Source organism: Liolophura sinensis, chromosome 1 (genome assembly GCF_032854445.1).
Source record: "Liolophura sinensis isolate JHLJ2023 chromosome 1, CUHK_Ljap_v2, whole genome shotgun sequence".
Classification (NCBI taxonomy): domain Eukaryota; kingdom Metazoa; phylum Mollusca; class Polyplacophora; order Chitonida; family Chitonidae; genus Liolophura; species Liolophura sinensis.
The window spans coordinates 33782757-33809717 of NC_088295.1; the positions used below are offsets into that span (position 1 = coordinate 33782757).

At 37.2% G+C, this 26961-nt stretch overlaps 1 protein-coding gene across 6 annotated transcripts in view; it reads left to right on the forward strand.

Moving 5' to 3' along the window:
- LOC135476211 (rap1 GTPase-GDP dissociation stimulator 1-B-like) overlaps positions 1-24782 on the forward strand; it is a 35044-nt gene extending 10262 nt beyond the window's left edge. For 2 of the 6 annotated variants that reach the window (XR_010445103.1, XR_010445106.1), the window contains 13 exons: positions 8059-8205; positions 9020-9148; positions 9494-9619; positions 10091-10234; positions 15879-16010; positions 16387-16524; positions 17147-17272; positions 17530-17619; positions 17822-17998; positions 18966-19094; positions 20017-20088; positions 21277-21472; positions 22604-22736. Coding sequence is in view for 2 of the 6 variants with exons in the window: in XM_064756166.1 (XP_064612236.1) it covers positions 8059-8205; positions 9020-9148; positions 9494-9619; positions 10091-10234; positions 15879-16010; positions 16387-16524; positions 17147-17272; positions 17530-17619; positions 17822-17998; positions 18966-19094; positions 22604-22740 (1475 nt within the window). In the remaining 4 variants the exon portion in view is untranslated. Of the gene's footprint in view, positions 1-8058; positions 8206-9019; positions 9149-9493; positions 9620-10090; positions 10235-15878; positions 16011-16386; positions 16525-17146; positions 17273-17529; positions 17620-17821; positions 17999-18965; positions 19095-20016; positions 21230-21276; positions 21473-22526 lie in introns of those variants that run through there. The other 4 variants (XR_010445105.1, XR_010445107.1, XM_064756166.1 and 1 more) reach the window with 4 other exon arrangements.
- The last annotated feature ends 2179 nt before the right edge of the window (positions 24783-26961 follow it).

Sequence of the window (26961 nt, forward strand, 5' to 3'; positions counted from 1 at the left end):
GCTTTCTGCGAGTTGTGCCACAAAGATGTGCATTATTGGGGTAGCGGATGGAAGGCGCTAGCACAGTTGTATTCTGTGCCATAACATGCCAATCTAAACATTTGACTGAAAATGCTGAAAATGACCTGTACACTGCTAACAATGTCTGAACCAGAAAAAATCTGTTACATGTATTAAATTTTGGCTTTAGTACAAAAATGCATTCTTCTCTCTGTCCAGAAGATTAGAGTTCTGTGGGGACAAAGCAGATGGGAAAATCTGTAAGTCAGAAAATAGTGTTGGTTTTCTTCATATTTTACAGGATTCTAGTTTGATTTTAATAGCCAAAAACGTCCCAGAATCCATTTTCAGCCACGCAGATTTTTCTAGCTTCCAGGGCCTAGGCGGCCCCTGGACCCCGGCCTTTTTGTGCTATGATAGTAAATTTCAGCTATTTTCTTGGTTCACCACAATCATGTCTGCATATAATAATATGCATGTACATGATGTATATGTATGTGTACATGTGATGGAAATTAGTGACTGATGTATTGAATCTCTATGTCAGATATTGGAAAATCATGGTGTATTCAGAATTAGATTGTTGAAATCATGATACAGGGATGTTAATGAAATGCATTGTGAATGATGTTAAGTAATTCATTCCAAGTCTACCATGAATGGTGACGTCTCAGATTGGTGATTTACAGAATTACATGTATGTGGTTTGAAGTACATACACTTGGTAGATCCCTGTATTATGTGGGAACAGCTGTGAATGAGATTACAAGTAAAGATTTGCACTTCGGTCATCAGTGAAAATTTATTGCAGCTTTTCCGTTTGATTTTGTTTTTAACACTTGTATAGAGAACCTGATACAGTGGCTCAGTTGGTTAACTTACTAGTGCAGCGTTATGACCCAGGAGCCTCTCACCAATGCGGTCGCTGTGAGTTCGAGTCCAGCTCATGCTGGCTTCCTCTCCGGCCGTATGTAGGAAGGTTCTTCAGCAACCTGCAGATGGTTGTGGGCTCTGTCCGATTTCCTCCCATCATGATGTTGGTCGCCGTCGTATAAGTGAAATATTCTTGAGTACAGCGTAAAACACCAATAAATAAATAAGTATAATTTGTTCTTGATTAAGTTGAATACTGCATGTGTTTAGTGTATAGTCCTAGCTGTTTCCTCGGATACTGTAAGATTTGTTCTGGTTTTGGAAGAATTTCTAATGCTTCTGTCTCATTTGCTACATTAGAACTAGGGCATTTGTTACAGTAAGTATTTTATGGCATCTGTGGTAGAAAGATTTGTGCGGAAATTTGACAGATGGAAATTACACTGCTGTGTGTAGTATGTAAGCACATCTGTTTTGGTGTGGGAACACAAACAAGGGTAGATATGTGATCTGTTGTGGAATGTTGGCCAGGTGAAGGGTGTGTGGCAGGGCTTTCTGCTTGACCTCTGCTCTTTTCTCTGACCTGTCTGTGTGGATCGGAAGGGAGATATCCAGCTCATCCAGACTTGAGGAAGTACACAAGAGAGCCTTAGATAACCTCTGAAGATCTTCTTTATCCTACAGACCACGTGTAAATTTGCATGTACATGTCTGTATAATGTCTATATAAAGTGATGAATGTATCAAGATAGAGGTGTCATTCTCAGAAATAGAAACATGAACCTCAAGTGCCTCTAAAGAATTGCTTTAGAATAGTAGTATGAATTACATGTACCGGTACAAACTTTCTCATATTTTTGCCTTCAAGTCAGAGGTAGTATGAGCTGAATGACTCCCATGTCATTCCAGGTCAGCATACACTCCAAGTTACTCCTGTGAAATACTAGTCGGTATTTTGAAAACCTTCAATTCTTTCAAAAAAAAATATTGAAAAATATCAATTGTTTATGTTATTTTTTACATTCATATAAAGTGATGAATGTATCAAGATAGAGTTGTCACTCTTAGAAATACAAACGTGAACCTCAGGTGCCTCGAAAGAATTGCTTGAGAATAGTAGTATGATTTACATGTACGGGTACAAACTTTTTCATGTTCATGATGGACCAGACCGATGGTAGATTTTTATTTTTGTTACACCACACGCAAGAACTGATTCAGATGGGGTTGGTTTGAAACAGGAATTATACCTGGCCAGACTGATTACTAGATATGTTCTTTATACATTAAATGCAATGAAATGCTCAAAATGATTGAATCAGTATGTGCGTATAACAGTGTTTGTTTTACTCCTAGTTGTTTTACATCAGTAAAAAGGACATACTAGTGATGCAGTTAGATATAAATTGGCAAGGACATTCACTACATTTTAGTGAATAAGATCACAGTATATTTGTTGTCACATGTAGAGCAAGGGGACCAGTTTTTGATCTTTCTGTTTCCTGCCAGTCCACATCTGACATATGTTTTTCCAGCTGAACTTCCATCAAATTGAGTTAACTGTTCAAGTTCCTCAAGTGGAAGCAAACCCTAAACATTAAAGGATTGTACCATAAACATCTTCTTCAGAAGAGCAATTAACAGCACCTGTGAGTATCATTTGGACCCACCTGTTCTTTCTTTTCAGAATATATACATGTACAGACGTGCGCTATAGAAGAGAGTATTGATTGTTTTTTGCGAGAACAATGTGTTCCCTATAATGCAATGAATCTTCATTTTTTCTGCTGTTAAATCCTCAAAACTTATGCCAGTTAAGTATAACTTTAGAATGCCTTAGAATTTTAAAATATAACTTCTTCAAAAGTTTTGAAGATTAAATTGTATTGTTAGGAATATCATGTTACAAAGCTTCAAAGAAATTATAAAATTCTGTGACTGTCTAGTCAGATAATATGACATAATAAAACTATGTCTGGGCCAGATTTGTTTAGGATTTAAGGTATTGGTATTCGCAGTGTGTTCCATTTGCAAATGCACAATATGTGGACTGCTATACCTTTATTCACTACAGGATGGAATCGACTGTTACATGTACATGGATATGTAGTTCATCTTGATTCTGCATAAATAATAGACAAAATTTTATGGTAACTACCATAGCATTATGTGTTTTTAAGGCACACACCAGTGTTTGCTGTTCTGGAAGTCAGCTATTTAGTTTACCATAGCTTTCAGAAACCAGATCATGCACAGGAAATATTAATCCTTTGCCTGAATTTAATAATATTTAGCATCGATTTGCAAATAATTGCAAATAATATAATGATTTCTGCGCTCACATTGTATTTTTACTTTCTAGCACTGTAGTTAACCTACAAAGAGTTGAATTCTGTGTATTTTTGCCAATTCTGGACAATATCGATTGAAAATCCATCAGGCTGTGGATTGTTAAGACTCCAGAGTGGCCTCACATGTAGTTTGCCACTTTGATTTAAGTTTGATATTTGATTCATGTATACTTCTGACTTCTGACTCTGTGCCCTTACTACCTTAATTCCTCGACCTTTTTGTGTATGAAAGAGCAACTTTGCATGTAATTTTTGTACATTGTTAATTTAATATTGTAGGCAAAACTACATCTGTTGTGTTGGCCAGTTTCAGGGTCTCACAAAAAAATGTAAGTTTATCAGTCAACACAGAATATCAATCAGCCTTCAGAATACGCCTGAATAAACACCTTGCAAACATGTGAAAATGTTGAAGAATTACAATAATTGTATTTTCATCTTAGGGCGACATGATGTTACTGTTAAATCTCATTACATCCTGTATATTATAGAATAATTTAAAATCATATCAAAATGCATTGATTTGAAAATTAAATCCATATCAGCTGAAAAACCATGACACCCGTACAGGTAAATGTACAGTTATGTAACAACATTAAACCTGTACACATTTAGTTTAGGTGTAGATCTCCTAACCAAATCATTTCTTTCATGATTCAGCAAACATTTTGGAACTTGTTTTGACTTTTTTTGACTCATTAATACATCTGCATTCCTTGTAATGTTAAAGACCTATAAATGGAAAAATTCCATGGGCATGTCCAAATTCGTTTGTGTCAAAAGAAGTAAACAATACAATGAATGACCTTAAATTTTAACCCCAAAAATGCATTTTTAGAGGCAAATAAATGTCTAAGAATGCTACTTTTGGTGCCAGTAGTATAGTAAAGTAGTATAGTAAAGTAGTATAGTATACTTTCCAAACAAACGTCAAAACACCTTACAACATGTTCTAAACTAGAATCTAGAAAAATTAGCAAACTTAGAGACAGACAAAATTTCACATCATTTACAATAGTCATGATCCTCTAACTCTGGTGAGTCAGGATACCCGGGATCAAACCAAGGACTTTAAAAATTATACTTTTTTTTTATACTTGTTGCTGCCTTGATTGGTTCTCAGCACTGAAGAGTTAGAGCAAGGAAGTTGGACTGGTTGACCCTCTGTCAGTAAAAAGTGATTGGGTTGGGTGTCATGTATGGTGTCTTCAGCATGATTCAGAGGCAGCAACACTTTGGTGGCATGGACTGGCTCCTGCCACAAGAAGACATATTATATGTTCAAACACCTAATGACTCTTCATTGTCATATGACTGAAAAATTGTTAAGTATGACGTAAAACCCCAAGCACTCATTCATTCAAACTCTGTTGATGTAGACTACAAGTTGGGTAGTGGAGATTGAACATTATGATTTGAAACAGCTCTACAAATAATCAAGCTAGTACATGCAGTGGTTTCCATTTAATAACTAATGACAAATAACAAACTTGAAGGATGATCCTGAATGACATTGGGTAAGTTTGGAGCTGTATTTTCTCACACGCTGCCCATGCACCTTTATGTACATGTATATGTTTACTGTATCCTTGCATGTTGCAATGCCAGCTCCACTGAGTGGTGGGGTAAGTACATGTATATATGTACATGTGTTAGGAAGCATGGAATATAGCTGGTACACAGCTAGTACCAATATGCCAGAGGCTGTCTGGTCAGACAGATGGCTTCAGTAACAAGGCTCATTACACACTTGTGATGTGGTCATCTGTAATCAGGGAGTTATGCACCAGACAAACATGTACCCAGCTAGACATACAGCAGAAATTCTACCCTCAAGAGATTCTTATCTTTAGTCATGTCAGTCCCTCTTGCACACCCATACAGACATGTATGGAAGCTGTGTATTAGGTATTCCACTACCTCCTTAATTGTGACTTCAGGAATTGGTTGTGCCCTTCAGAATGTAGTAAGCTGTAGTAGTTAGCTCACTGTCAGCAAACCTGTTAGCCCAGCTCTCACTGCAAAAACTCTAGAACGTCTGTTTTATGACATTTATTACTATATCTGTAGTGTCAAATGTGGCGCATAGGTTGTCCAGTAAGCAACACTTGTTAGTGGACAATGTACTTGTACACTGAGCTTGTGTATATGTGTTATATGGGGCCGATATGTCATGTGCTTTGTGGAAGGGGATTGAATTCTGATTTGATTGTCTGCTCATTCTACTCCCTTTTAATATGGATGTTGCTATAATCTGATATGCAATTGTTTGCCAGAGGACAGTTGTTAAAACAAAGGTAATAATGAATGTCATCCGTCCATTCTGCAGCCATCATACATTGATACTGGTTGTGAAATGTGACCATGCAGGCTACACAGTACAGCCACCCTATTCAAAGGCCTCTGCCATTACATGTTCATGTATGTATATACAGTTAGTATGTGTATGCTTAGGACCAGGTTGTACAATGTTTTTTTTGTAAGGAGAGGAACAGATACCACTGTAGAGGACTACAGTGTTTAAAATGCAGTGTTTATGGATATTTTGCCATTCTGAAGGACATTATGTAGAAGTAGTACACATACTTAAAGGACCTGGTATGGTAAGGCGGATAATCGGCCCCAGAAAGACACGATAAGAAAGTGCAAATTTCAAAATCCCAGCACAATTCTGTAAACTTCCAAATCTGCAGAAGTATAATACTTGGTCGAAGCACTCATGAAGGCTATAATGCCATTAAAGATATGGTTGCTTAGTAATAACCCTTCAAAAAATGCACTCTTGATAAAAAACACTCACAAAAAAAGTTTTGTTCAAACAAGGCACTGTGTGGTTATTTACAGAATGAAGATCAATGTTAACCAGAAAAATATCTTTACTGAAACTTTCCTGTGTGTATTTCTCTGTGCTTTTAAAGTTTCGTTTTGGTTAACATTTGTTTTCATATGTAAAAAATAAACTTTATAAGGTGATCAGTTTTGTGATACTTGGCAACTTTAAAATCAGTATTTCGGACATAGTCTGTCACTCATCGTTCATAGTAGGCTGAACATTTGTCATATATGTATTTAATTGATTGGTGTATAACTGCGTGCTGAAGAATTTTTCAGGAACTTACATTCGTGGTGCAGTGATTAGCCGCATTCTCAAGTGTCTAATGCAAAAAAAGATATTTCAGTGTGAGCAGGCTACCATTTTTTTTATGACCTATACATTGCTTTTATAATGCACTCTTGCTGTACAACAGGAAAAGGGAAGTAAAACAGAACTGAAAACAGAACTAGCCTTACGAGTGTGTCAGCAGCTGTCAATCACTGCTATAGTCAGTTTGGCTTTTTGAGGTGCACAGTTTCTTGCCTTGGGGCCAATTCCCTGCCTTACCTTACCAGGTCCTTTATGTTATGTTAATTAAATGCAGTTGTCTTTTGTGTGTATTGGTGCATTGGATTTTAAATAAATGTACATGTAGATGGCTTGATAAGTCTCTTCCACAGGAGCTCCACTTCGGTCTCTCAAACATATACATGTACAATATGACAAGGGGGGAAATGTCCACCATTTTGAATTTACAAACTGTCTCTATCACATTAAATTACAGCAATTAAAGCACACACTCTGTTTGAAATTCTTCACCATTTCATTGGTTAAGTTCTGGACGTGTTTTGAACATGTAGCTCCTGCAATAATTTTGACCACTACGTGACAAAGTCAAATGAAAGTTGCATTAACCAATGAAATCGTTCAGAATTTAAAAACATAGAATATCTAAAGGGATTTCAGCGTACAAACAAAAATTAGAAATGGTAGACATTGCATGTGTGGAGGGACCTTGTGTTCTATGAAATCATTAATATTTTTAGAAAGGCATGAGCTGATACATGTATGTAACAAGAAATGTCTCATGCATTACTTCAGGCTGTTGTTTGTGTGGAAGCATCTTTCTGTGTTGATATACAGCTCTTTAGGATATTTTTAGACAAAAAATGTCAGAATTAGTCATGTAGCTTTAGGACATTTGCCAAATGTTTTGACACAAGAAGTCTTGTGTGGGCATGGCTCCCAGTCTTGGGTGATCTGTACCAGTATGCCTATAGCCCATAATGCTCTACCAAGCTTCATTAATAATAGTCTGCTGTGGTAAATCAGCTGTTTGTGAAGGTTATAAAGGTCAGAGCCTACCTGAGGTCTGAACCCATGAATACCCCTCCTGTCATATAGCCAGCTATACTCACCCAAGGCTTTAAGGCTATAGTTACAGAACATAATTTATCACCAATGATAACGGTGTTCCTTGAGTGGGACTGATTTGATGCCATATGCTGCCATGATGGAAATATTTCAGCTAGAATTGTCACTGAGTCACTTCCATTGCTGTATGAGTTGCTCCATGTTAGTTCTTGTTAAGGTGTCATGTCACATCAATCATTATTCTGTTAATGATCTTATACAAAACACAGTTTATCACCTAATGGGGACATTTTATGTGTAGATGTGGTTGAGCTCAGGCTCTGAACACACAGTTTGCATTGCAAAACAGCACACCAAAATGTGTTTTAATATGTTGACACTTGTATGGAAGTAACATTATTTTTGTCACCGGATGAATGTCCCCAGTTAAATAATCCAGGGCCATTTTTTACCAGCAGTTGTAGGCTAAGTTGATCGTAACTACCATGTCAATATGCATTGTAGTTGCAGTGAGCTTACGGCCTGTGATTGCTTTATGGAACAGGACCCCTTGAGTGGTCTCATGTATTACATTAATTGGTTCTCTACAACTGAAATTTGGATATATTCAGTAATAGTGTTACGTTTTGCTCCTTTCTCTCACAGACATTGGCCGGAATGCTGTAGACAGTCTAGATGGTGTTTCGGAGCTATTAGAGTTGCTCAAGTGTCAGTTGACCAATGAGGACAAGGATGCTGACCGACTGCGCGTGATCGCTTGTGGATTTCTTCTGAACCTGACCAACACTCACGGTATGCTTGGCAAACCAGCCACGGACCAGCAGCATATGGCCTGGGGAGAAGCCCTCTAAACTGTCCTCAGTTGTATATATCTATCTATATACAAGTGGCTGTTAACACATCTCACTATCTGCTAACTGACTCTCATGGCCTCCTTGTCCTGATATTCCCTCCTCTCACCCAGAAACAGATACCCAGCCACAGGTCAACTGTTAACATATTGACTACAATGCTATTTCCGCTCTCTTTATAAACAGTTATGGCCTACAAGTGATCTGAGGAGAGAGAGAAACCATATTTGATATTCCCCTGACCTGCCCGTTCCCATAAAGATAGACCCACTGGTTCTCTGGAATTTCAGGTCTTAAGTGAAGTCATAAGTACACACACATGGGCAGATCAGCTAAATGTACATGTGCCGTTTTCTTCATGGATGTTTTCTTAAGTTGCCATAAAAGCAAGCACAAGTATTTAACTGTCTCTTAATTATCAGTCACTAAAGGCCCAAGCTTTGTAAAACTGTGCAAATTATTTCTCTACATCCCATAGTTCTCTCAGAATGTTTCAAAATATTGGTCGCAGCGGTGGTTGACAAGGTTGCAGAATTGGGGTAATTGGGATTCAGACTAAGAATATTATTGCATGTTTATATCAAGAAAAGGAAAAGATTTTGTAACTAATTAAGTCACTGCTTCAAGGTGTTTGATGGCCTTGTTTGTATATGACCATTAAGACACAATCATAATTCATATCGTGTGTGATTGCGATGGAACAGTGTGTTTTTAAAATTCATTGATGTGAAACATATGCTCATGGTCTGTTCCAGAAATCATACAGGAAAAAGCAGTTGAGATTGGAGCATTAGAACTTCTAGATCAGTATTTAGAGACGCATTACATTGAAGATAAACTGTGCAATATGGTGCTACATTGTGTGGGCAGTTTGGCTGATTCAGGTAGGTATATAACATGTATAGATCAAGAGAATGAACAACCCGAGCAGAATCTGATGGTGGATTGCTTTTAGTCCCATTGTGAAAGAACTCAAGTATGACTCTAATGAGCCTTGGATATATGTATATATATATAAAATATATATGTACAAAAACAAAAAGCTCTGAAGAACCGTCATGATACGGTGAAACTAGTAAGCTAAATCAACAAGTTAAGTTTGTTATGTTTCTTCTATTATATATATATATATATAAGCAATTGAAATGAATATAGAAATATGGGCCAATATTCTGTGTTAATGTGTTATTTTTTTCCTTTTATATCTAATCAGTGAAAGTATTTTTCAGAATTTGGCAAGGAGAAGGTTGGCCAGACCAATGTAGCCAAGACTCTGGTGAAGGTATTGCTAAGTGAGAAAGGTTCTGGTAACCAAGAGGCTATTCTAGAGCTCATGGCAACCTTAGCTGAAAGTGGTAAGCTGCCCTTTAGCCTGACATTCACATGAGAAACTGTGCAAATATGAATTTTTGTTTTATGCCATGATTGCGATTTGGAGTTTTTGATGTTAGCAATTTGTTTAGTTTTATTAGTGTTTTATTCAAAACTTTTTCCACTCGCATGTATGTTACCCAGTCAGATTATTGGATGCAGGCAAGTGGAATACATCATAGAACTGTATCAGTGTGACCAACTTACCTAACAAATTTGTAACTCTTAACTCACTCTAAGCTGTGGCCAGCTATCATGAGAGTCCTGGATATGGGCTACAGACCTCATTGGTTAGGGGCCAGTTAATTGTGGCAAGGATAGTGCTACAGTCAACTGTGAAGGCTTGTGCAGTGGTTGAATTATGAACAGTGATTTTATGTTAACATTTCAAATATACTTTTCCCAAACTGATGGGTCTGTTACATGTCTATAATGTAATGTTTTAATTTTTGTAGACGATGTCAAGGACCAGTTAGCAGCCACAAGTCTTCCAGATCACATGGTCAGACTCATCCAATCAACGAACGGTTTATCCGACTCTAGCAGTCAGCATAAGGAGAAGCTGGCCTCTGATTTGTTGGTGCTCTTACTGACTGGAGGTATGTACTTTTGTGCTGTGGTGCAATACCCACTGCTAACTTGTGCAGGATACAGAAAGCAAAAACACCTTCAGTTAAGTAGTTTATATAAGCATGCAGCTAATACAGAAATAAATAAGTAAATAGCTTGCAAGTCTCTATGTCACGTGAGGGTAAATGATTCAGTGACGTGCCAAAGGTCAGGGGGTTACTGTGAGGACTCTGGTTCTCCCCTATATAAAACTGACCACCATAAACTATGATTGTATAAGTAAAAAAGCATTGAGAATAGAGTTTAACAACAATCAAATAAAACTGCTTAAAATACTTAAAATGTCTAATACAGCCGTATAAGACATATGACATATTCTTGAGTATGGCGTAAAACACCAGTCAAATAAATAAATAAATACAAGGCTACAAACAAGATTTAGTTCCCTAGTCTGAACGTAGATGTTCTATTCTGAAAGAAATTCATGAAGGGATTTAATGAAAAAGAAACTGTATACTGAGCAAAACAAACATGTACATATACCACAGTACATGTATGTTCATTTTTAATGTATCTATACATGTGCTTTCTATATGGTGACTCAGGTTTTGATAAAATATGATTTCTATGTATAAACTGTGTACAGATTAAGTTACTTGTAGCTCGTATCATCCCTTGACATCTGCATATACAGGAACTGAAAAATAAACAGCAAAGTTATAGACACAACACTCTGCTCCCTGGCAGAAAGTCATCTTGCCCAAGGCTTGGTCTATTTTTAAAGAAATTTGTTACAAGAAAAAACATCAGATACTCTTCTGTCTGAGTTTTAAAAATACATTCACAGAATCAGTTGCCCTAAAGGGAGTTGTATGTTCAATTCAAAGGTTCCTATATGGTAATAAATGTACAGTAGCAGTAGGAGTCTGTGAGTGCATTTTTTTTTTTTTTTTTTTTGGTTATGGGCATCTGTTCTGGTAAAGTTGTATTGTACATGTATTTGATAACACCAAAGTATTTGTACTCTAACATACAGTGAAGGCATGTAATAAGTCTGTGAGTCTATAGCTCTGTGTGTGTGTGTGTGTGTGTGTGTGTGTGTGTGTGTAATTCTCAGTGTATTTACTGCACACCAGGTGTGTGGAATGCCCACTGTAACAGACAGTGTTTATGTAATTAGAGGTGTGTACAGTAGCAGGTATCAGCAGGCTGTTAACAGCATAAGTACCCTGGGGATTAGGTGTTTGTATAAACATTATATAGTGTGCGGAGAAAATCTACAATGACATTAGCCAGGTTAAACAAGGTATATTGATGGATAGGTATATGAGAACTGGATTATACTCAAATATATTACAGCATGAACTTCATTAACTTTATTTTGTCATTTGTGAGGAGGTCAAAATGCCACTCATAATGAAGATTTAGTTTGCAGAAAGATTGTTGTTTATTTACTTATTTATATTCCTTTTGGTGTATATTTAAATTGAATTTGACTGTTGCATATTACCAAGCAAAGATTTTTTTCATGATGTGCACATATATTTATAATGCTGATACAGAGTGATGTATGGAGATAAAGACTTTGTGGTTGTGTCGTTTGGTAGCCAGGGAAATGCAGGCAAAGCCCATAAACCACAGGTTCATGTGGTTATTGTCTGGGCACCTCAGTACATGTCCTGTGTATTGGTTCCCTGTATTAAACAAGTATGTGCTTAGGATTTTGCAAGCATTGTCTTTGATGGATATTTACCTTAGCTGAACTGAAATGGAAGTCAACAGCAAGCCAGATTGTTAAATGCTTCTGACAGTTGGCTCTTATCTTGACCTGACCTTGACCTGACATCAGGGGTCACTGAATGCCCCTGTCAAGGTTATCTCATATTGAGTGCAGTGTGCCAAGTGTAGGTTACAGCTTCCTGTGGCTTCTCCATTTTTGCCATACACTACTTCATAATGACTTGTTGATTTTTAGATTTATAACTGCTAGTTTGAGAGTCCTTTTGTGATTTTGTTTAATCAGCCATTACATTATATCTCAGTAAACTGTCTCAGCCAGGTTAGAACTTGTTACTGCCTGATTACTACCTTGTTAAGATAGGAAGTACTAATAGAGATGGCTATAAGAAGTTATTGAAATACATTTATGGTCTTCTATCTTTTCCGTAAGACATGGAGATCTAGAATAAACCCAAATTTAATGTGATGCTCTTGACCTCAGGAGAAAACCCCTAAAGACTGAAACGGATTTTCTTCTGCACAAAGGGCATGTTAAATTACCCTCCTTTTCCTCTGCCATTTCTGCTGTCTCAGCAGAGGTGAAATGGAACCGCTCTCTCATCTTTGTGCTAATATGTTTGAAGAGCAGAATAGCCAGCGGCTGAGACCTTGTACATTAGTTACAGCCACAGAAACATCTTTATCTGCTGAAGCAGCGAAAATGATGTGTACAGTGTAACCGTGTTTCTTGAGTGCATATGAGCCTTTAGGAAATCATTGCTAGATTGTCAAATTCAAGTTTTGTTCACTAATTAATAAAAGCAAAGATCCAGTGATATAAATGTACATTTTTGGTTTGTTTTACATGAAACTTAACATGCATTTGATAATATATTACTGTACTATTTACACACACATATGTTCAGTAAGTTTTGGTAGCACTCGATCAAGAGTCCAGTTTCGTGAATCTATTTTTTGTCCATATTGCTTAAACCTGTTTATCAAACACACACCACATGTGGACTAGATAAGAGTGGGCGCTGGTTCTGACATTAATTAGATCACCATGTGCTGATTCTCCTCTCTACCATCCTCAGGTGGTTTGCTTATATGTATCAGTAGATATGAACTGTGTATAGCGTCTGGTATTACTCCATGAATGCTCTAGTAGTGCAACATTTTAAATTGATTGAAAGTTTATAAATCAACACTTTCATCATTTGTATAGGTGATATTGGGACCAGCCTCCTGAAGAGAACTTGAAAATTTTTGATTTTCTATTGACCTTTTTATGTGCCATTAGGCAGAGGGAATTATGATATAGTGATTTTTTCCATCTGTCTGTCTGTCCGTACTTGTGTCCGGGCTATAACTCTAACAGCTTTCTCCATAGAGTTTTGGTTGTTGGTGGATACATAGATACACAGATGATGGTATGCACATTTATCCATTTTCGCGGTTGTTATGGTATCCAGATAGCCATTTCCCTCATATATACTGTATAAATATATATGATTTCATGTTAAGGCTGTAACAGTTTTCCTCATGGAGTTCTAAATATTGGTGGATACATAGAGACACAAATGATGCGTCGCAACTCACACTTTTTCGAGGTTGACATGGTAGCCAGATAGCCATTTTCTTTATATATACTATATAGAAAGATATGATTTCATGTTCGAGATATCTTTTCAGCTGTTTGGTGCATAGAGTTTTACTTTTTGGTGGATATAAACATGCACAGATAACAAAGTGTCATGACTCACATTTGTTCATTTCTGCTGTTGTCATGGTTACCAGATCACCCGTTTCATTATATATACTGTATAAATAGAAATGATTTCGTGTCCAGGCTATAACTCCAACAGTTTTCCACATAGAGTTTTAATTTTTGTTGGATATATAGATACCCAGATGACGATGTGTTGTGACTCACATTTGTCAACTTCACGGTTGTCATGTTAAAAAGATAGTCATTTTCCTTTATATATATAAATAAATAGATCAATTTTGTATCCTGGCTACAACTCCAACTTCAGCATTAGGTGGACTCCTTTGTCCACTTGCAATGAAGGTTCCCCTCAAGGGTTATACTCACCACAGTGCTGCTGGTATTCTTTTATACATTTCAAACAAATGCATTTATGGGGGCATATGTTGTATTCACCTGAATTTTTGTTTATAAATGCAAATCACAGTAATGCTCTGTAAGAGCTTTTAAGCCTGTGAATGAAAGAAATTTTGTATGAAAACTAAATGCTTTATTGATAAACCATCATAAATTATTGATAAATCATCATAGTTTAAATTAACACTGCACTTGAGCAGGCACATTACTTGGCAAACTGCTCGGCTGACATAAAACTGCACCCTTCCCAGTATAAAGTGGATTTGATGTGGTAACCATCACACAGCGTAGGGTGTAATGTCCTTCTGTTGTTCCACAGTGATTCCATAGATAACCCACTGCCAGAATAGTCCCTTCTAACTCAGTTTAGAGCACGTACCTAAATAATTCAGTCTTTGAAGCCAGATCGATTTCTTTTTTCTCATGAGCCAAAATATGGTAACTGTTAAAGGAGCTGATTTTGTCTTATCAGAGTAACAACTCTGCTTTCTTTGGACCTTTATATAATAAATAATTCATGATGGTCTCAGACAGTGTGCTGATTGTATCAGTTATTGTACATGCATAATCATTGCTGTGTTAGACTTTCCAGTAGGCAACACGCATGTTAAAGCTTGTCCCATTCTGTTCCATGACTGTACAGCAGATTTCTTCTATAGTAGATATGGTGGAAAACATTGTTGTGACACTATGATCAGACTATTGTGCTATATTTCATGGATGGTGCGTACAGCAGTTTATGGTTCTAACATTTGGTTCTAAAATTATTCATACATCTATGAACCATTTTTGCATCTTGCTTCATTGTTTTTTGATCATGGGAGAATTTTAGACATTTTCTGAAAACCAGTATATATGCTGATAAATAATGTTTGTGAAACTTTTCACACTGATATATTCTTGTATCCTAAATCGATGAATGCTTCAGACGGATGTATTTATACAAATGACCTTTAATATTTAACTTCTTGATCACCAAATGATTCACCAAATCAGTATCAAATGAATAATAGAATACATGTACAATATGCCCTACACGTATATGACCTGAAAATTCCACCACAAAAGAGCATTCTTTGAGGCAAATAAATGTCGTGAGATATTACATGTACCTTTGGTGCTGAAATGTACATTTTCCCAGCAGGATATCGTCGTACCTTCCATATACCCCTCAAAGCACCTTTCTAAAATCAATAAATTTCTCAGAAACTGGAAAAATGAGCAACTCAGTCATAGACAAAATTTTAGGTCATTTAGGGTAGGCTCATTTTGAATTGATAGATTACAATTAGCTTAAAATTCCCTCATCAGGTACATGTTGTTCTGTGTCCACTGGTCTTGCTGTTGGGCACACTGGAGATAGAAATTATATTTGTACTTGTATTTAGTCTCCCACTTAAAAGGCCCTTAGTTCCCTGCATTTATGCCAGGTTTGTGTATTTGATACAGTGGGAAAACAGAGCTGGTAATCAGATTAAGTGATCAAGTTCATCTTCTGATAATGCCAACAATCTGTGCATGCCATCTAAAAATACAAGTGTTATGTAATTGCTGCTGATGAAGTGTCTTATAAAGCACTGTACATCAGTCTTATGGTGGAGACAGGGTGTCCAGTGGTTTCTATGGACTTGTCAAAGATGAGAGGAAATCCAATCTAATAAATGAACAGAGGCTACATGTAACTTCCAGATTCATTTTATTCGTGCTTCTTCAAAGGGAGTATGGAAGTGGTTGTGATTTACAGGATCTTTACTCAGTGTGTTATGAGTAAGGTGTAGTGGATAGAGATTGTGTATTTTGGCTGACACTTTCTTCTGTTCTTTCAGACAGAAGTATGGACATTCTCTATGGAAAGGGAGAAGGGCCAGTTTTCCTTGAGTCGGTGAAGTGGTTGCTTAGCGACAGTGAGCATCTGCAGATAGCTGGGGCCCTGGCAGTTGGGAACTTTGCCAGGAGTGGTGAGTCTCTGCCAATTAACAATGCATGTGTATAGTCTCCTACTGTTCTCACCTATACGCTCCAACAGTGACTACAGGTATGGTGAAACATTTGCACCAGAATGAATTGCAAGATAATTCCCATCTACTGTAATTCATAGGGAGTGTCTAGTGTATTCATCATCATATTATTATTATATTGTATTTGTAATCACTGGCAAAACTACTTTATAACAGAATATTTTGAAAATGTATTTTTTTTTTGTTGTGTTTGTTTTTGGGGGGTGGGGGCGGGGGGGATTTATAAAGAAAAATTATAAAATTCTAAGCTTGTATCAAAAGGTTCAAATGTTTTTTTCGACTGATTCTTATGTTCAGTGTTTCATGACTGTTACAGATGAGCATTGTGTCCAACTGGTCAGTGAAGGTATTGTGGATAAACTGATAACTCTGCTGCAGCAGCAGAATAAGAAAGACTCTAATATCACCCTACAACATGCTGTACTCAGTGCCCTCAGGAATCTAGCCATTCCGTGTGAGTGAGCAGAACATACAACATGTATTGGCATTTTGGTTTTCATCATTCTGGTATCCTGGTATACTGCATAGATCACTCTGTGATCTATTTATCTGTGGAGTATATATTTGTGTTTGTTTTCTTCTTAAGCAAACCAACAAGTTATATTTAAAAAAAAAAAAAAAAAAAAAACATTTTTACACTTGTTGTTAAGTTGTCATCAAGGTGAAATTGTATTTATCTCCACCTGCTAAAAGTACATCTGTATTGTCACTCATAGGACATTTATGTACATGTGTCTCTAGTTTTTAACCAGATTACAGATGTACAAATTATTTCATTTGCGTAATGAAAAGTTCAATTCATCTTAATTGATTGTGTTCAAATAAGTGGATTTATTAATTAAAGATAAACACAGGTATGTGAAGGTGCATGTGTGTAATTTCAGTTTTGTGGAGTAGAGGTTTCTCGTGATCATGCATAACCGCTGGCACCACCAAGGTCCCGAAATTGTATACATAAGGGGAGACAACTTTGTACTGTGTGCCTTGATAAAGAATTTTAACCAACACTGTATTTTTAGTATATTTAAATTGTCATTGATAGAAGATACTGATGTTGCTCTATGCCTTGTTAACAGCGGTGAATAAGCCTAACCTTGTGAAGATGGGTGTAATGGATACTGTATTATCTCTCACTGCCACGGATGTGTCTGCCGTCATCTTCAAACTTCTTGGTGTGCTCCGAATGCTGGTGGATGGACAAGGTATGGAGTACTTTTAGAAAAATCAACTTGCCACCACTTCATTTGCTTGTTTCTAATTGCCCAATTTAAAAATGCATGTAAATAGTTTAAAGAGGCAATGCTTTTATGTACACGAAAACTTTAATACTTTGAAACTGCAAAGAGTGTAAAATTTTATCAACAGTTTATGCACCCCAGAATATCAATTGGCAATATGTAGAGGTATAATGTTATATGAAATGGGAAGGGAGTACTCTTACACATTGATGTGTTTTCAGAGGAAGCTGCGAAAACCCTAGGGACAGACAAAGATTTCATGAACAAGCTAGTAGACTGGTGTAATGTGGAGGAACATGCTGGGGTTAAAGGTGAGTAGAGAGCTTTGTGGCAGAGTAACACAATGTCAGCATTGTTTAAGATGGTTCAGTTTAATAATATTTGCTAGAATAATGTTATTCTCAACTTATATGTACCGCTGGAAGTTAAAGATTTAAACATACAAAGAAAAAATGTGAAATCAAGAAGAAATAATGATCATGATTTAAAGATTATCACTCGGCATGTTTTCAGGGGAGGCAACTCGATTACTGGCCTGGCTCATCAAGAACAGTCGCTCCACGGACGTGATGAAGATGTTGGTGCGAGCTGGTGGCATCCCCCACCTTGTCACTATGGTCTCGTCAGAGCACATCGTCATGCAGAACGAAGCTCTGGTCGCCTTAACACTGATGGCCTCAACTGTTTTAGGTCTGAGATAGAGTATTAGAAGCTGAATGAGCACATTATTATGCTTTGCAGTGAATCAGATTTACATGAAATGATTGTCATGCTGTACAGTGAATCAGATATACATGAACTGATTGTCATGCTGTACAGTGAATCAGATATACATGAACTGATTGTCATGCTGTACAGTGAATCAGATTCACATGAACTGATTGTCATGCTGTACAGTGAATCAGATATACATGAACTGATTTTCATGCTGTACAGTGAATCAGATTCACATGAACCGATTGTCATGCTGTACAGTGAATCAGATATACATGAACTGATTGTCATGCTGTACAGTGAATCAGATTCACATGAACTGATTGTCATGCTGTACAGTGAATCAGATTTACATGAACTGATTGTCATGCTGTACAGTGAATCACATTTACATGAACTGATTGTCATGCTGTACAGTGAATCAGATTCACATGAACTGATTGTCATGCTGTACAGTGAATCAGATATACATGAACTGATTGTCATGCTGTACAGTGAATCAGATATACATGAACTCATTTTCATGCTACACAGTGAATCAGCTTCATGCGAACTGACTGCCATACTATACAATGAATCAGATTTTCACGGAAGTACTTATACTGTGGAGTGAATCCTATAAATTCACTATGAGTAGTTTTTTAAACTAATTAGTACTAATTTGAGTGTTTATTTAGCTAACTGAGTAAGGTTATCTACATATTGTAGCTGTATCTCCCACCGTCATAGCATGCAGACAGGATAGAAGCCACTATTTTTGTCAGTCTCCTTCCTTTGAACCATGGCACATGTAATGTGAATAAGTTTTCTGTTTTTATATGTGAGTATTAAACGTATGGTATGTGATACATGTTCATGTACCTTGTTTCCTCGTGTACTTTTTTTCTCGGCCTAATGTTTATTATATATGTAACACAGTGGATGTGTTGCTTGATGATTACAGATGCCTGCCTGGTATCACTTAGGGAGTGTGAAGCTGTCGAGACAATAGGGGATGTTCTGAAAGACAAACGAACGTTACCAGAGATCCTCTGTAACTGCCTGACTCTCACAAAATACATCTGCTCTAACGGTAAGAATCCGTGGGATGGGTACTGTGGTGGTGATTCATGCTCATTCATTCTATAGGGGAACAACAGCGCTCTATTCCGAAAAGTACAGTAACTACATGTAACACTACAGCTGTTTTGAATGAATGTGTTCATTGCATGCACAAATTTCAGAGATAATGGATTCATAGATGTATTAATTCTACCACAGTTTTATCTTAGGCCTTTTAATTATTTGAAACAGTGTAATCTGAAATGAAGGGTTGAAATTATATATGTAAGCTGTAGAACTGCTTATTATTCAACTAACTGAACATCCTCATTACGCAACAAGCCTTTTTTCATTTCTGACTTAGGGAAGAGAACTGGACTTATCTCCCCTGTACCCCCAAACCTATTGTTTCAGGACTGTTCACATAGGTATCACTGGGTATAAAGCCGAGGAAATTTGTTACATGATTACATATCATATCACATTTTTATGGCAGGCAAACAGGCTCTGCAGGTACTCTTCTAACTGTACCAAGGCTTTTTTCTCAAGTGTTTTTTGCTTTCTGTCATATTGACGGAATGAACCTGAAATTTTGAGCAGACTGTGGACTAACCCATTACACACACCTTACATCCACACCCCAGAAGAGGATCTGTGTCAAAGTTCATCTGATAGACGGAAGTGTATAAGTGAATCTAAACTGAGCCCTGTTCTTTAATCCCAGGGAAGTAAAAGTTAGCATCTAGATTACCAGCCTAGACTGAACCTTAATTACCTGTACATATGTGAACAAAGATAGAGAGAATTTCTGTACTCTGCGTACATAATGTTGGATGTAGGGGAGGTGGTGTGTCGGAGTGTGGCAGCTGTGTGTAGGAGATTGTGCCCGTGCCTGCCCCCTGGCCTCCTGTACTGTCCTGTCTCCTGTACTGTTGCTGGTCTATGTGTTTCAGCCTCCCCCTCAAGCCCTCAGATGATACAGTGTAGTCTGCTGGCCTGTACAGGCCGAGGCCAGCCAGATAAGCGTAGGTCTCCACCTCGGACACAGCATGATCATTGTGTGGTCTATTTCCTCATGTCTCTGCTTTAGTCCTCTACTCGTCATTATTTGTCATCATGCAACTCAGTGTTGTGTGTCTATGGGTTTTCTTAGTACATGTGCAAGCAGCAATGAATTTGGGTAAAATAAAAGTATTGAGCAATGTAAATACAGTTTTACACAGGACACATCATCACATAGAGTTGATATAACTACTTGGTCTATGGATCCCTTCTGTGAGTATTGCCATGCGAGCGCATGTTAATGTTAGGTGTGACTTGGAAAACAATCTTTAAACAAATTTAAAATATATATACATGTAGAGAACCAGGATCAAACCCGAGATCAAGGAAACTGGACTGGTTGACCCAGTATCAGTATAATGTGACTGGGTGGGGTGTCATGTCTAGTGTCTTCCGTACAATACTTCAGTGGCACTATGGACTCGCCCTGCCACAAGAAGAGTTTATAGTGTATGTACACACACCTAATGACTGCTCATCGTCATGTGACTGAAAAATTGTTAAGTACGTCGCAAAACCCAAAGCAAACATATACAAACATGTAGATGTAGTAGGGGCACACACCTGTATATGCCTATGTACATGCATTCAGATACAGATTTATATAAGGTGAAATGTCAGGATTTCCTTCAAGTTTTTTCAAATGTGAGATATCATTTTTGTTATTAGGGTAGCAGGGCACCTATTGAAATTACTTGAATTATTGTTATTATTCTTAGTCAGTTCGTAAAATTGCGGTATCTTAAAACACGGTAAAGGTGGCAAAACCAAACTGTGTTTTGGTAAGAAATATATAAAGCAACATTTTGTTCTGTTTGACCAGTCACGCAATTAGCGGCCATTTTGAATTATGTTGATAAGCTTAAAAAATCTTGAGTTTGATGTGCAAATTAGGCTGTAACTCACCAATGAAATTAGCTAAAAAGTAGGTCAAGTCTAAAAACTGTACAATTGTCTTTTTTTCTCTCTTGCAGCAACTTTGCAACAATGTAATGTTTCAGTCTTTTATTCTGGGCTATCTGCAGAATATCAAAGCTGCTAGTCTACACTAGTCTTCCATTAAGGCCCATTGTAAATGAAGGTTAAAAATGGTTGAAACCCAGTACATTCCTTTACATTTTGTTCGCATTTATTCTTTTTTTTCTATTTAGCCTACAATTTATGCAGAGTGTACAGAGCTGATCCCTGGAATTGCTGTCCTCGACTGCTATTCATGTAGCCCAGCACTGCTATCTGAGACCAGTGTTTATTATCTTTTTACTGGTTTTCACGCAAGCCCCAGTGGACATTGCCAACCTTATTTCCCTTATTATCATGAACTTCATAGACATCAAGCTACCAAAAGAGGTAAAAGACCAGTAGTATGGACACCAGCAATGCTGTTTGATAACAACTTTAATTACATTTTGATATTTTACACCCTGATGCTTTCAGGTAAAAAGAAATGGTTTTGTTTTTTATGACGTTCATTGTTAGCTGAGCAGCATGACATCACTCTACAAGTCAACAGGACACAATGTCAAACAAAAAGTTATTTACGATGTCAACCTGTATAGCAGTCTGTAAAGGCCTACAGTGAAAAACACGGAACTTAAAAAACGCTTAAATACACAAATAAATTGAATGTTGCACGGTGAAGACACCATCAATATATTTCCCTCGTGAGAGGTGGAAATAATAACCTCTCGAACACATGCAACATTAAAGGTGTTCAACCTTCACTAGGCAATATCCTCTGTGTACGTCAATTAGGAAAGCTGATACAATGCTTTCAGTGATAAGCTTGTTTGCTAATCCTACAGCCATGATTGGATATAAAGGTTGACCATCCCATGTTAAATGAATGATGGGTAAATGGTGTGCACAGGGTTATTTTTCGAATGATGTAATCGTCAGTATGCATGCAACTATATCATCTGACCAGAGAACTTCACAAACCATACTGTATTTACTCAGATTGTTCTATTTGTATGTGTAATTATATAACAGTGTACAGTATGACCAGGCTCAAGTATATTGTTAGATGTTTCTGTGTGCTGCATGGATTTTATGCCTATATATACCCATGTACATGTATGCATGCTCCAACTACATGTTTATACTGTACTCTTATTTATGTTACAATTGTATGTACTAGTAATTTTGATTGTAAATTAAATGTTATAACCAATGAATTGTTATTTATGTGTATACATACAGTACATGTGTATATAATAATGATAGACTGTGCAATAATTTGCCGCTATGTAAATGTTCATGAATTTTTGTTATCTCCTTATCTCCTGTTATCTTCCTTTTGTTTTTATTTATACATGTGTATGTTTCGATTGACAACCCATGTCACCTTGAAATTTAACAGTTCTTATGCACGTATTATTAAATTTCACACCTTTGTTTTCAGTGATCAACTTGAGGCAAGTTTATTCTCCACAGATACCAGTAGTCTGTGCTGCTCTCATCCTGTTGTTTTCTCCCCAGATTCCCTGCGTGAAGACGCCCTTTCTGCAGGGATCCTGGAGACAGCCAAACACCTGGCTCTGAGTGAGGACACCAAGGTGAAGGATGCGGCCACTGCCCTGGTCACAGTCTTAGAACAGCCACTGGTGGAGAGATGAGATTGTGGCCTTACCTGTGATGGCCAGTATGTTCAAAATTAGAAAGCCAAGTGATACAGTGAGACCAATTTTGGGGACCAAACTAACCTGACCAACGACATTTGCTGTGTATTTGTTTTTATAATGGGTGCTGTTGTACAGAGATGCAAAAATGAAAAGGACTGCCGTGTAAATGAAAATGAGAATTGGATTGTTAGTATGTAGACACCCAACAGAAAGGAAAGTGATGAAGTGGACACTGACAATTAGGGCTCTGCGAGGTACATGAATGAGTGAATATGGCTCAATGCCATGTTGCATCCATGCACATAAACTGGACACAGATTGAGTAACATTCCAAGATGATCCATTCCTTTCCTTGGCAGTGATGAGATTGACATTCTGATTGCGTGTATAGGACAGGCCTTCTTTGTAAGCCTAGCTGTCTGACCCACATGGTGCTAGTTATGCTTTATAACTAGTTTTTTCCTCTTCATAATTTAACAGATATTGTTGTGCTGAAGTTCAGTTTACTTGAATAGTGCCATTCCCACCAGTATAAACCAGTAATCGTATTGCTTCTTATTCCACTCAAAAGCACAGGAAGTAAAGCATACGTTTTAGTTCGAGACTGCCAAGTCTGACAAAGGTAACTATTCAAAGGCTGTAATGGGACTCTTGAACTTGATAATATCTGGTAGTATTTCACACATTGAATACCTAAGTACTACAGGATCTGTTTATCACATTGGTTTCCAGTGGCATGTCGCAGACTTCTTTCGTTGTTGTGTTGTGCAAATTATGCTGCTGAATTGACATCCTTAACTCACTTCAGTATTAATCAAAAGCCGTTATATCACAAAATGCTTTCAGAAACTTCACATCTTGTCCTGTATGGTACATGTATTTTTTGAACTTAAAAAACCAAGCTTAACCTCTTTACATACACAAGTACACTATGGAAATTAATTAATGTTTTATTCACACTATATTTATTGATTTTTTTACTACGTTGTGTGTGTATCTTTATATTGGATATGTTTGGACATTATTTTTATACTTGAGTGTTGTGCATTTCAGGCTTGCTTAGAAAGGAAAATACAAGTGTAATTTAATCATTTAACACATGGCGGTTAGGCTGTTTATCCTTGCTGGTATAGGAGCTGCAGGTTATACATACATGTAGTGTAGCGGTGGTTAGTTTTGTAAATGTCTCACAATTTTTCAACATTTTGCTCTGTATGAAAAATGAATTAGGTAATGTTTCCATTCTAACAGCCAGAAGCCACTTTCAGAGGCCCTCAAAGCTTTGTGTACTATCTTAATGACATGGCTATGTGTGACAAGAACCAGGTTTCCAGTTAAGCAATACTGCATGTGTTATATAACTCCAATCACACATGTATCGTTATGACTGTGAGAGGAGCTGGGGCTCAGCAAACTGACTCTTCTTTTATTTTCTCTCCATACTGACTGTACACCACTATTATCATATGTGTAAGAATTTAAATAAGACAGTCTACCAGTTAAGTGTGGCCATTCTCACACAGTCATTGTTGTTCTGGGTTTACTCTGTGTGCTGTAAATTTTTGTATTATAGCCTTAATTCAAATAATTTCAAACCTCCTGAGACTAGTGCTGTTCTGTTTGGATATTGCTTTATGTAATGACTGTTCACCAGTATCTGAACATACACTTTTAGAGTGGTGTGCATGTATATTCTCATCTCTGGGACTCATGTGAGCCATAAACTGAAACATGTCAATTTAGCTCGAGATCAGTTCAGGGAATTGTTGACAGGGTCAACATAAAAAGTACCTGTAAATGTAATGTGAAGTCAGCAGAATGACTTAGAAGAGACATGTAATGATGTACAGATTATCCTGGAGGAAATTGAGGTGGAAACTGCTGATTGAAGGGAAACCAGTGAGCACTTGTTGGTTTACAAATCTGAACAGTCTCAGACATGTGAAAGGTGTGCTCAGACTTTTGCGTTTCTTGAGACATTTTTCCTGCCAAATATGAATACTTGCCTGTATAACAACAAAGGATAATTGCAAAGAAAGACCTGTCAAGTGTGTTATTTTTTCAGTAATTTATTTAATTTCCATGATAATCTGTTCACCCCCTTGATGTTACACCTTTCAAGTATTTGGCATGCTGAGGCTTTTTCATGTAGATACATGTAGCCAAGTGGCCCCTTGCCGATGGAGAGAGGGTCTCTATCTGACATGTGGTGCAGGAATGATTGATTTATTTATTTGATTGGTGTTTTATACTGCACTCAAGAATGTTTTTTTTATACAACGGCGGCCAGCATTATGGAGGGAGGAAACCCGTCAGTGCCCGGGGGAAACCCACAATCATCAACAGGTTGCTGTCATACCTTCCCACATACGACCAGAGAGGAAGTCAGCATGAGCTGGACTTGAATTCACAGCGACTGCATTTGTGTAGGGCTCCTGGGTCATTACGCTGTGCGAGCGCTCTGACCAACTGAGCCACGGAGGCCCCAGCACAGAAATGACCATGGGTGTACTGAAACATTTTGAAACAAACCTGTCTATTGCAATGGTGTTAAACACATGCAGTAAAAGTTATCCATTCATAGTGGAGCAATGCGTTAAAGCCAAACTGTCAAAGAGGTTGTCCATTAACCCTGGACCAGTGGGTTGAAGTGAAATTCCACCCAACTAAGAATTTTATATCAAATGTTCTAATCCAGCTTTGAGTCACAAGCTGTGCTAGACACATTGTACCTGGCAAGATAGGTGCTACGCAAGTACATGTTTTCAGATTTGAAACGTAAATAAGGCCACATGGTGCTGCTTGATTGTTCAATAGGACCTACTGCACCTTGTATATGATGTATGTATGCCGAGGTTTACATTGTACTTAATTTTTCGGTCATGTGATGACGAGGAGTCATTAGGTGTATGTAGATGTATTGTGTCTTCTTGTGGCAGGGCGAGTCAGTGCCGCCACTGAAGTATCATGCTGAAGACACCAGACTTGACTCGCCAGAGCGCCAAGCAAGGCAGCATAAAGTACCATTTGGTAGTCTTTGGTATGACCCGACCTGGCTTTGATCTTTGTCTCCCGCATTCGAGGCAGTCACTTTTAACCATTAGGCACTTGGCCTTATAAGAAGACACTGTAAACTTGTGTATTTCCAAATTGCACTGCCCAAAAAAAAAAAAAAGGTGAATCTGTAACCAGCAATCAAGATGTATGCTTGTGGGCTGTGAGAGTGTTCCCTAAACATGACAGTCTGCATCATCTCAAAATTGCTTCCCTTTGCTGATAGGAATTCCACTTTGCAACCCCATTTGCCTCCAAAGATTATCGGTACCTTACAAATACTGTAAAATATACTAGGATGGCAGAAAGAAAGCAGCTAAAGCTACAGTGTTAATTTGTATTTGTCCTTACTTATTGTAAATGTTAACAAATAACACAACACTTTTATAAGTTAGTTAAATATTTTATAATACACCACTTTGGACAGACCTGAGAACATGCACTCATTAAGTCCCATACAACTTTAGTACAACTGTTTTGCCTTCATGTGGATATGTGAATACATAATTCGTCCACCAATTATTTACAAACTCAGAAAATATATCTAATAATACATTAATATCCATTTTTCTTCCTTCTCTTGCAATAGCACACAATACTTTCACACTAGATGAAACTTTCACAACAAGAACATTCCCTTGAAGTGGCAATTTTGTGGTAAGTTTAGCCTTTCATGCATCATTAAGCATAATTAACGTCTCTGAAACCCGCAGGTAAACATTTACTAGCACTTTTATTCACAAACAATAAAAATTTACCCCATACAGGGAAATGAAAGTCCATCAAAGTTGAAGAAATTATACTTAAAACAAGCCAAACACATGTACATGATCCTATGTTTCTTCTGCATTTGTCTGAAATTGTTCTTAAATAACATTTTTAAACGTAATTTTTTTTATTATTTTGCTGCTATTCTATTCATTACTGTACAAAATGTCTATTATGAAACGTTACAATGGAATAATAATAATCATATCATATAGCATGAAGATAGAGATGTTTTAAGAGAGCACCAATTATTTTCAGACATTCACCTAAAACCAACATGCATCAGTACCACATATATACATGTACATGAATTATCAATTTATTACTCTTACAGTAATATATTAATACATGTAAATCTATAGTAAAGTTCTGACACACAATAACCTGTCTACA